This window comes from Oncorhynchus tshawytscha, linkage group LG13 (genome assembly GCF_018296145.1).
Source record: "Oncorhynchus tshawytscha isolate Ot180627B linkage group LG13, Otsh_v2.0, whole genome shotgun sequence".
Classification (NCBI taxonomy): Eukaryota; Metazoa; Chordata; class Actinopteri; order Salmoniformes; family Salmonidae; genus Oncorhynchus; species Oncorhynchus tshawytscha.
In genome coordinates, this window is record NC_056441.1 from 35,208,160 (window position 1) to 35,220,457 (window position 12,298).

Sequence of the window (12,298 nt, forward strand, 5' to 3'; positions counted from 1 at the left end):
TTGCTCTTTTGCATCCCAGTATCTCTACTTGCACATCATCATCTGCACATCTATCACTCCAGTGTTAATGCTAAATTGTCATTATTTCGCCTCTATGGCCTATTTATTGCCTTACCTCCCTAATCTTCTACATTTGCACACACTGTATATATATATATTTCTATTGTGTCATTGACTGTATGTTTGTTTATGTGTAACTCTGTGTTGTTGTTTTTGTCGCACTGCTTTGCTTTATCTTGGCCAGGTCGCAGTTGTAAAAGACAACTTGTTCTCAACTGGCCTACCTGGTTAAATAAAAGTTTTTTTTTTTTAATTAAAAAAACACAGCATGGTAGGAACACACCATAACAACAACATGGTAGCAACACAACATGGTAGGGGCACAAAACATGGTACAAACATCATTGGGCACAGACAACAGCACAAAGGGCAAGAAGGAAGAGACAATACTTCACACAAAGCAGCCACAACTGTCAGTAAGAGTGTTCATGATTGAGTCTTTGAATGAAGAGATGGAGATAAAACTGTCCAGTTTGAATGTTTGTTGCAGCTCGTTCCAGTGGCTAGCTGCAGTGAACTGAAAAGAGGAGCCGACCCAGGGATGTGGGGACCTGTAACAGTATATCGTCTGATATACCATGGCTGTCAGCTAATCAGCATTCAGGGCTCGAACCACCTAGTTTATAAAGGGATATAATGCAAAGCCGAACCTCCGGAGTCCGGATTCTAACGAAATTGCACGAGCTCCACCGATCATTAATAGACCACAAACCGACACCTACCGAGGCTCTCCAGATAATCCCGATTCGTAACACCATTGAAGTCCCTTTATTTGACGGGTTGGGGGTGAGGGAGAGGGGGACGATATTAAGAAGAAAAAATAATAATTTAGCAGAAAAAAATACTTCCTATACCCCGCCCGTCCCATCTGCTGTTTTCGGATCCAAGCCTGTCTGAAAGGTATTTACCAGCATCGAATTATGATTCATTGGTATCTGCTCAGTTCTAGCGGTTTTTTATTTTACCGGGAAATGTATGGGTTAAATTTGACCGTTTTTTCGTTTGCTGACTGGTATTTTGGCTGTTTTTTTATGCATGTCTAACAGCTATATCCAATATGCGTGATTTAGGGCGTGTTACCGGTAATAACGCAGCAGAATCGGGTAGGATGACAGTAATTACCTTTATCTTCACCTAGAACACATTTTTAAAAAGCATTATTATTTTACATGTAGAGTATAGCACTTCCCATAAACAAAGGCTAATAATATAAAATAGAAACGGAGACAATGACTATTGTTGGGCACCAGGCAGCATTTCATAGGCTACTTATAATATTTGGGAAGGTTGAACGCCCTCTCTGCATCTACAGATTGTAGCCTATATCCTTACAATGAACACCAGAACAAACACTATGAGGAGGGTTCGTCCACCCCTCTCCCCCCTCAATCGTTTATGTAATTGATGGACGAATGGTAGTTCAATGTGAAATTGGTGATTCTTCATTATTCGTTTGATGTCCTGCCCAATGCGTTAATGCGTGGACACCCTGACTGGACACCCAATCGTTACGCTTCGTAATTAATGGGAACGACAGATGGCAAATGTAGCATAGTCGCTGAGTAAGTGTTTGGTATGATCACATATTCACTGTACTGAAGAGAGAATACAAATCCACACGCGTGTAAGAAATCCTAACTGGAGCGAGGAGGAGTCTTCTCTATGTCTTTCAGATTCCTCAGAGCAATATAGTCATCATCATTACCACAGTGTATTATCTTGTTGGGACAGCCCATGCAGCGGAGCGTGACACACCCTTGTCGCACCACCGGTGTATAAGACTGCACACTGTTTTACTGAGGGATAGCACAAGAAAGAGGATGCTGCTCGCGCGAGAGTGTGTAGTGGAGGAAGAGCAGCACGGGGATGTCAAACTGATGATATATGTGCGAGAAATTGGGTTGTACAATTTCAGCTCTGAATTTGTTAAATAGACTCCTGACCTTTCAGAGTTCTGATTGATACATTGTTATTGCATGCGACAGGCTCAAGGCAAGCTTCACTCGAACGTAGATTAGCATCCTTCTTCTCAGATACTAAAGACAACCCATTGTAAATCATTTGCTTTCAAAACTCTGGCTACACTTTGATTGTCCTGAATATGAGATGCAAATAGGGAAGAGCTAGTGCTGTAATTTCTTAATTTATGCCGCTGAAAGAGGCAATGTTTGCTAAACAGCACTCTGTGTTCTTTCATGGTTGTAGGCTAGATCTTTGGAGCCACTTAACTCCTTCTCCTTCCCATCTCCTGTCACTGTAAGCAGAATGGTGGGCTGAGCCTGGGCTCATGTCCACTCTAGTCTAATGGTGGTCAGCCTCATCATCATATAAAAGAGCTGACTAATGCCCTGGGGAACTACAAGCCACTCCTGTTAACCTCAGGAAATGATGTCAATACCACTGCAGACACCTTGTTTTTTTTGGCTTTTTTTCTTCAGTTACAGTAGAATTTACTGGGAGTACATGATTGAATATGAGCTCTTCATGTCCAGATTGAAACTATACCCTATTATGTTTAGTGAATCTTCATATCTCTTACATGCATGTACAATAATTAAATCCATATTTAGATAAGCAATATCCTGCTGTAAAAAAAACACTTTTTATTTGGTGTTTTCAGAGATTCAATCAAGATGAAAATAATTGGTGTTGCCGTGTTTGGAGCCGTGTTCTGCACCGGTAAGTATATTGGAGAATTAGTCACCAGGGATTTAGGTTGAGAGGTTGAAAGAGCATAAAGCAAAGTTTGACACAGTCACATGATTACATCAGGTTTGATTCACATGAGTACAAAATTGCTAGAGTCATTTATTATCTGTTCCTTTTTCCCCCTCATTAATTTATGGAGGGTTTGATGTTGTTGACAGCAGTTCTATTTTTGGCGGTGAGAATCTAGGGCATTTACATTGCAAACGCTTTGAGATATTTGCCAAGTTCTGTGGTTTCTCTTCCAGCAGAACAAAGAATTTCTAACTTCTAGAAGGATCTTTGACAAAGAACATAAAGTAATACTAAAATAAACCTCTCTTTTACTCTACAGTTCTGACTGCTTCCCTGAAAGGTAAAGTCATGCATGATCTACAGTTTATTCTGTCTATGACTGTCAAAACCTGAAGATTGAATATGAATACCATCACTAACGTTTCCCTGATTCGGACATATTATTCCTTATACTCTTGAGTCCCCTTATCAATCTCCACCCTCCTTTCCATTCTCTGTCTTCAGTCAAAGAAGAACACAAGATTGCTTTTTTCGGCGAGGATGTGCACATCCCACTCCCATCCCTAGACAGCACTGAGGTTCTCTTCAAGCCCGCCTCCAACCCAACCGCCGAGGTGGTCCTCATGAGGGACGGGCGGGTGGTGGGCCACCGGGCCCAGCTCAACTCCCTCAAGCACCTCATCCTGGAGGATGTGGGGGAGGAGGACGAGGGCATGTACGTGATCAAGAACACCGAGGCGCCTGCCGATGTCAAACACATCCTCCTCCTCGTCAGGGGTACTGTTCTTCCAATCACTGTACAGTTAAATAATCTTCTGTCCTTTTAATTATTCAAACTTTTCTTCTAACGTTGCAATCGACTTGTTTGTATCCTCCTACTTATCGGTGTTTATCCAATACATTCACTGTCTAAGATTGTATTTCTTAGATGCAGATATCGATCTAAATGAGAGTTCCTTGCATTTTTTTTGCCTGCAATCGATTACGATCACTGTTCTGATGCAAGTGCAACTGTATTGGAATACTCCCCCTGAGCCCAGAGTGACAGTACTGTGCTGTTGTGTGCTCCCTGGCAGATTGCGTGCTGGAGCAGGTGGTTAAGTACGGTGAGACATACCACATCCCGCTCAGCGACATCTTGGGCCCTATCACCCTGGAGTTCAGGCCCAGTCAAGCCCAGGCCAATCGGACCACGGAGCCACCGGCGGTGGTGCTGCTCAACCAGACTTCCATCCCCGCGGAAGAGTACAAGGGCCGTCTGAGTGTGTCCGAGAAAAGGGTGACTCTAAGCATGGTGCAGGGGACAGACGAAGGTAGCTTCACCGTACTGGACCGCGACGGGAAGGTCAGGAGGAGGTCATGCCTGAACGTGAAAGGTGAGAGGAGGAAGACCACAGTCCGAGAGGGAGTGGTCAATGTCAGAGATGGAAGGGAGATAATACTTGATCCAGCGGTTTTGAAATTGTGGTTAGTGGTGTGGCCAAAATATGGTAAACAAAGCTTGAAAGACACAGGCCAAGATAAGAGCAAACAGAACTATTTGACAACTTTGATCCTTTTTTTGTCCCGCCCCTTTGTTCCCAAAGAGCACCAGAACTTCGTCCACCTATCATATGGCAGTACTTTGAAGATCAACCTGTTTGTGGACCACACCAAAGTCACCCTCCTGTACACTCCAGACTGGGACCGGAAGGACCGGGTCATACTGGAGCAAGGAGAGCTGGTGGTGCCGTTGGACCCTTCACTGGATGGCAGGCTGACTGTAGAAGGCTCCATGTGCATTCTGGAGAGGGTCCGGTTCAGTGACATGGGGCTCTTCAGAGTGACAGACCTGTTGGGGTTCCCTGTGACCAACATCTACCTGGAGGTAGAAGGTAAACCGTGGGTTGTCAGAGAGGAGACTAGGGCTTTAGCATATGGATCCATGTATCACCCCTTTTAATGGTCTTTCCTTTCTCTTTCTTGTTATTGTCATCCATCGGACTGTCTATTTCACTCTATTGTTTTCATGTTGGAACTCTCCACATTCACCTCCTCCGTCATCCGTCTCTCCTCTTTTCTTGGTGTTCCTTTCCTCCTTGTCTTCCCTTTCCTTCCTCCATCCTCCCTCTCTCTTTTAGCTTATAAGTTACCCACGCTGTATGTTGCAATCCTCTCCTTACTGGGCTTCCTGGTCCTCCTCTTGCTGGTGTGCCTGTTCTCCTGCCTGACCAGTGTGCGCCGTCGGGCGGAGAAGGCGCGGCAAATTGCCCTCATCGCCCAGCAGGCGGGCAAGGGGGATGGAGACGCATTCGTCAAGGTAACTCACCCAAAACGCTTCCTCAACAGGGGTGAACACTTCAAGACACCATGATGCAACCCTTTTACTATAGTTAGGCAGCATCTGATTTATCAAACATGTGTGCTATTCTCATGTCGAAACACCTACATTTATGAACAATTATCGGCCATTGTCTCTTCAAGAGCGCAGTTTTCACGTTTTGGTTATTCCTGAATATTCTGGAACCATGTTACTCTGATTGTAAGCCTAATATCCTCGTAGAACATAGCACACTGCGACAATGGCTCAATATGATTCCAAAATGAAAATGCTATGTTGCTATGACACAGGTTGCAGAATGCAAAGTGATTGTTAGAGAAATATTGGTGATGGTAACCCCTCTTAGAGGGATAGTGAGACATATTGGATTCCTTACCCTGTAAGCAGTCTATGTACAAGGTATGACGGCAACCCATGCTTTGGTTTAGTTTACCTGGCCGCTGTTTCAACTGCTAACCGTTTAGCATTAGTGGCACGACGTCAATGCGAACAACATGAGTATATGTCCAAATCACCCTAAAGTATCTTAAAATTGGTTTTGCGACCCCGTGTAGCTACTTAGCGATGATTTGGACATGACAATGTTGACGTTGTTCCCATTGACTTGCATTGGATTTGTGCCACAAATGCTAAAAAGTTGAACAAAGCTAAAGCATGGGTTGCTGTCATACCTTGTCCATAGACTGCTTACAAGGGTAAGGAAAACAACATGTCATTCTGTAAAATGATCACTTTAAATATGGTCAAAGAAAGATGTCAGTGGACATCTAACTGTATTTGTGAGTGTTCGTGTGCACCTTTGTCTGTCCCACTCTCCTTTCCTTAGAGTGCATTCCTGTGTTCGTCTTTTAGTCTCAGATATATAGCTTTGACTACACTTAAGGTCCTAATTTACATTTGTTAATTCGCTGGAATTCACCATGGAACAAAACCTGCCTGCCCAATGTCGGATTCCTGGATGTGTGGCGCTTTGAATCACACAAAATGAGATCATCCACATATCATTAGTCATCACTCTCTCCACACGGCAGATTCCATCACAGTGGCCATTTCAAGTGTTTTGTCTGCAGCCCACAATGTTGCCGTTGTCACACAATGAGATCACACATATATCATCGCTCGCTCCATATCGCAGAATCCATCAGTGGCAACTTGAAGTGTTTTGTACATTTGCAGCCCACAATGTTGCCATTGTCCCCCCATCATCTTTATCTCAATCCTTATGTATTTGGTCCACCCAATAGATGTCAGCCTAATTACAAGTTTGGGGAAAATCTAGTTAACGATTTGCCTTTGGTTACGTTTCTCCCTCTTAAAGGAGCCTCAGACGGAGCCTCTGCTTGGTGAGAGAACTGTGTTCTGGCTTCATTCCGTAGTGTTAAGTGGATGAATCTGTATTGGTGTTTGTACTAACGCTCTGGGGATGGTCATAGCGTCACTATGCTGTGTGGGCCTCCTACCACCGTCAGTGATTATTTGTCTGTGCCATCCATTCCTCACCCCTCCCTCCTTTCGCCAAATCTCCAAGCTGACAAACAACTGCAGTTACTCATTCATGATAATTCATGATAACTGCAGGCATAGCCTCAGTGCAAATAAGCATACAGATGCAGCCGTCCAATACGATTCAGCTATTCTCAAGCACACATGCACATATGTTGTTGTTGGGGGGGGCAGAGTTACAAGGTAAACATGTATTTATGTGTATGTGTGAGTATGTGCTGATTTGTGTGTGTGTGAATCTACTGTGCGTCTGTCTAAGATCGGGGCAGTGGCGATTAACATATCAATTGGCTTGGTGATACTGGACTAGATCTACCACTTGTTTTCTTGATTATATGCAGTGGTACATGCAGTGGTACATATGTCCACCTAGTTAGTGGCACACTTACAGTAGCCTACATGCAGAGTGTACAGACATAATGTGGGTTTAGGCTGTATAATACACTGGATTAAGTTGCCACCCGGACTAAGATTATCACAGCTGTACAGTACGGCATTATAGCAATTAGTGTTCTCTAGTAACGGAATACTGTGGAGATGAGTTCATAGACATGAATTAGTGCATCAAATAACTACTGTACTGTACATCGAGCAAGAGCATTAGGCATTATGACATCATGTAGTTTAAGAGTACACATTGGGTGGGTTCTCTGGACACAGATTACTCCTGGTCTAAAACACATCCTCAACGGTGAATCTCTGTTGAGGATATGCTTTTTAGTCCAGTTACAGGCTTAATCTGGGTTCGGGAAGCCGGGCCAATTCAAGTACTGTAGTAATTATTCAAAGTATGCGACACTGTACATCCAAGTAAGATTGTATTCTTGATTGCCAAAAATTTAGGGGAATTCTATTGCTTAATCAGCTACTAGCCCAACAGACGTTTGTGTCAAAGCTGTGCCATTTCTGTTTGTTTCTATTTGTCTGTGTCTACGTGTGTGTCTGTGTAATTTCTGTACACCTGATGCTATACATTTTTGTGTTTGAAAGTGGTGTACCGTAGATAACTTACATGTATATATTGTGACATGATGTGAGGGGCCTCAACTGTTCTAATTCCCCTGTAAGGTGTTTGCTCTGGAGGCTTAGACGACACTATCAATATGCAGCGAGGCTTCATGTCCCACTTCATTATGGATTTCTGGAGACTAGGTCGACAAAAACCTGGACAGCCTGTCTGATTGCCTTTGTGCTCCCCACAGCAGTTTCCGGAGCGTTTCCGACATAAAAATCGATTGATCTACCTCATCTCTCGCTCTCTCCTGACATACACACTAGAATGCGATTCCTTGTCCCTCAAGAACGATGGCTCCCTGAAGCCTGCTCCTCTAAACCTCCAGGGTGTTCTTTTCACACCAACAACTCCAGTCGCTCAACTTGTCACTCTATATATATATACACACACCTTACGATCTTATACATCGATATAAGAGCTTAATGTGCAGTACATGTACATTTTTTTCCCGCCAACTCCTGTTTACCCGTATGTGTTTTTTATGACGCGCAGTATACATGATGAAGTGAACCTGTGATTGCTACTGTAATGTGTGCTTGCCGTTGGTTTCCTGCTAAAATACGACCCTCTTGTGCTGTTGTTGGTAGGTTGTTCAAGAGGCCTATACACGGTTCGCTGAGGAGTCCACTTTGACGTCTACGTGGGACAACAGCAATGCCACAGAAAGCACGGAGGTCACTATTAAGGTAAGCAGGGCTCAGGGAAACATTATGGGGTGGGAAGTTGCCTACCGGTGCGTGTGTTGAGTTGCAACAGAAAAACAGGTTCCACCATTACAATTGCAAATGTTTTAAATAAAGACAGACATAAACAGAAATACGGGGGTAATGTTTCCATAAAAGGCTGAAAATAACCTCCATGCCAAGCAGTACCTAAACGACATTTGCAGAAACATCATGAATCATTCATGTTCTTTTTTTTTGCTGACCCTTTCTTTACACACCCCTCCCCCCACACAACTTTCCTTCCACAGGGTCTGGAGGTATCTAAAGCAGGCCGCTACCACACTCTCTCCTCGGACAAGAACTTCCTGGAGATGAGCGACTCGGGGGTAGAGTTCAACTCCTCCGGCCTCCCGTTAGACAGCGAATACGAGACGGACGTGCCCCAGACCTTCACCTCCCACAAGCTGCTCCTCAACAACTCTGACAGCGTGGCAGCCACTGTCATCACAGAGGGAGATCAAAGCGCCAACCGGAACCCCGACTCGGCCATGAGCCCCGGCCTCGTGACCCAGGCCCGCTCTGAGGCCGACGCCCCTGAAGAAGACCTGATGGGTGACAGCACGCCAGAAATGACATCCAGGGACGCCGAGCTGGCTGGAGGACTTAAGGCAGCCGACAGTGTTGCTGAGCCTGGCGATTAAGCAAGCAGCCCATTGATTCCCAGTGCCACCGCAGAGAACACCATCACCTGAGAGCTCCTGCATTGTATTCCTAAAAGTCAGACACAAACCACACACCCTAACAATCTTTACTCTTCAGCCTCAATTACTCCCCCACTCACACAGACACGACCCAAATCCCGATCACTGCTTCTTTTTTTTAACCTAAAGCTACAAAAAAAATACTTGGTGTAAAAATAGCCAGTCTAAATGCGCTAGACTTTCTAAAGAGGAAAAATACAAGAACTTAGCTCATTAGAACACATGAATTCTGTGCATACAGGAAATGCATGTGTAGCGGAGTTAAGAACGTACCGTACCGTAAGCTCACTCCATAGCTAGGTTGAAATGTCGCGGATGGAGCCATCCACTTGGCACCTTCTGGGTGGCTCAACCCGTTGGAATGTTGTCAAGGAGGGTGGTCACGTGTGTTGTGAAGCAGAGGATCACTGGTTCGAGCCCAGTATGTGGCAGTTGGACTGTGGAGGAAGCTAAGCTGTTAACAGCACACTGACCCCCGTTACACATGTTTTTAAATTAGACTTAAAGCTAGAATGTATCCTTAGCTGGCCCAAGAGGGAATTGATAGTATTAATTACTGATAGTACTAAGTATTAAGAACCACAGACTCAGAGATAATATCTAAAATAACTTGGTGGACTAAGGGAAAATGGAAGATTAAAATGTCCAAAAGGAACGAGTGCACACTGATATCAAAGTAAAAAATGTTTTAAATAATCCTGTAAAAATGATGAAATAATGACAAAAATGACAGATCTACAACATATTTAATCCATCTTTCTTATTAGCATTGAATGTCCCTATCACTGATACTATGTATGTGGGGCCATAGACATAGCAGCAAAATGTATGACATAGGCCCAGGGTAATAGACCAACTTAATTTTACAAATAAAATTGTAATACTAGACTAACAAAACCAATAAAGACAACTTTATTTTCTAAAAAAATCTTGGTAAATAACACTTCTGACAACCACAAGCCCATAGTTTCTGACATAGGCCTATACCGCTACAATTTCATTACATGACAGAAATTACAGGCAAGGCTTTGGCACCAACTCAGAGAAAGCACTTGTCTCAGCATATAGCCTCTATAGAGAGCTAATTCTTGATAACTGATACAAGCCTCGTAGATTGAATAACACCATGCTATGCAAGAAAGCTTGTAGTGTCCCTGGGCATGTAACAAGGTGTCCAAATCTCTGCCACTTTTGATGACATCATCCAGTAAAACACATGTTTTAAACATCCCTTAGCTTGCAACACAAATGACCCGGAACTAATACAACGGCAACTTCACATCACGCCATTTTGAACCCATCTACATAAGGGCATGTTTCTCATTACAACCCCAGCCACTGCAGAAAAAGCCTTGGAACAGGGACTTCTGGTTGGAAGGGACCTAAACATTTGGATTGTTGCCCTTTAATAAAGACACTCAGGAGTGATAAGATGATAAGGCAGACCTATTGTCAATGAATGACCTGCATGATGTCACCCTTCCTTCTTTTTGTATCCAATTGGTAGTTACAGTCTTGTCTCATCGCTGCAACTCCCATATGGACTTGGGAGAGGCAAAGGTCGAGAGCACGTCCTCCGAAACACAACCCAACAACACTGCTTCTTGACACAATGCCCACTTAACCCATAAGCCAGCCACACCAATGTGTTGGAGGAAACACTGTACACCTGGCGATCGTGTCAGAGAGCACTGCGCCCGGCCCGCCACAGGAGTTGTTAGAGCGCGATGGGACAAGGACCTCCCTGCACGCCAAACCCTCCCCTAACTCAGACAATTGTGTGCTGCCCCATGGGTCTCCGGCCGGCTGCGACAGAGCCTGGACTCGAACCCAGAATCTCTAGTGGCACAGCTAGCACTGCGATGCAGTACCTTAGACCACTGCACCACTCGGGAAGCCCCCTTTTTTCATTCCTATTTTGCCTGACTCCACGGCCCAAAAGGAACTAAGTGCTGAATTGATAAATGCTAACGATTAAGCCAACTTTTCTGACAGACTGAAAACACATCGCTTACTGAGATTGGCGCGCCAACAAAGCCAGCAAAGTTATTACGATTCAATGCACTTGCCGCTGCATTCATCAAAGTCTTTATGGGAGAAGGTTTGCACATTTCCTTTCAACACATTAGGTACTGTCAGATTCATTTATTTGAACCAAACATCCCACTCAGAATCTCAATTCAGTACAACATTTTTTCAAACGCATTGTATTTCAGATGGGTGAGGATGCACGACTAGATTATAAGAAAGCGGTAAAGTCCCAATGCAAAACAGAACATGATTCTTAATCCAACATCGTGGTTGCTGAACTGTTGAAATGTCAAGATTATTGTATTGTCTTAAATCCTATGAGAATTGTACTGTAAAATAGGCCTAATATCCCGGATCTATTCAATATATTCAGTCTGAACAGGAAAAACGCAGAACCGTTTGCCAACCGTTCAGATAACATCAGTGAGAGATGTTTGTCTGTCCATTTGCTGCAAATATATATTGCAAAGTCATCCACCATCCATTTTCTTCAGTAACACTATATTAATACACCCATTATAACATCTGACAAACCATTCCACTAAAGATTCCCATTGGTTTCAACTCTAGTACAATCAGGTTCGGCATATTATTAACGAGGGCATTCTGTATGTCGATAATTGGTGTGTGTACACATGATCATGTTAAAAAGGTCAAAACAAAGGGAATGAAGGGGTGTAACAGTCCCAGGAATTTTGGGACGCGGCATAGTTGTTGTTGGGGGACAGCGTCTGCTAGCAATATCGCTACCTCGTGTTGTGACCGATTTAGGATGTCCGTGAGTGGAACTCAACTGAGTAAGGCAGACTGAAAGTGGTGTCTGAAAGAAAAAGCACAAATATAACATGAGAAACAGTTAAAAGTATAACAAAAATGTTCCAAATGAATTTAATTGCAGCTGTTGTAAATAACACTACCGACAAAAATAAAAAGTATGATTCGAAATTCCTTTTTTTGGTTGAAAATGAAGGTTAAATTGTTTTTAATGCAACGTGAGAATGTCGGACAGCGTAAATAAATATCTTACGTGTAAATTCATCATATATGATGTAGCTACTTGATCGTTGCTATTCTATCAGCTATTCTATTGGTTTTGTAGAATATCATTTATTTATAGATTTGTGTTCAATTGGTGTTTCATTTGCACTAATTATTTAGAATTGATGACAACTTTGACTAAAGACAATGTAAAAGCCACCTTTAAAGCTATCCCTTTCATATC

At 43.4% G+C, this 12,298-nt stretch overlaps 1 protein-coding gene across 1 annotated transcript; it reads left to right on the forward strand.

Annotated features, from left to right (window-relative positions):
• The first annotated feature begins 777 nt into the window (after positions 1–777).
• LOC112264800 lies at positions 778–10,611 on the forward strand. Its single transcript, XM_024441653.2, has 9 exons — positions 778–960; positions 2,681–2,739; positions 3,101–3,121; positions 3,286–3,558; positions 3,858–4,157; positions 4,368–4,655; positions 4,902–5,080; positions 8,207–8,305; positions 8,593–10,611. Exons 2-9 carry the CDS (start codon positions 2,694–2,696, stop codon positions 8,983–8,985), a joined length of 1,599 nt encoding a protein of 532 aa, XP_024297421.1. The 5' UTR covers positions 778–960; positions 2,681–2,693; the 3' UTR covers positions 8,986–10,611.
• The last annotated feature ends 1,687 nt before the right edge of the window (positions 10,612–12,298 follow it).

Coding starts and splice junctions, on each gene's coding strand:
- LOC112264800 (XM_024441653.2), top strand. CDS start 2,694: ATGAAAATAATTGGTGTTGCCGTGTTTGGAGCCGTGTTCTGCACCG. Junction 2,740..3,100: donor TGGAGCCGTGTTCTGCACCG/GTAAGTATATTG, acceptor TTTACTCTACAG/TTCTGACTGCTTCCCTGAAA. Junction 8,306..8,592: donor GCACGGAGGTCACTATTAAG/GTAAGCAGGGCT, acceptor TTCCTTCCACAG/GGTCTGGAGGTATCTAAAGC.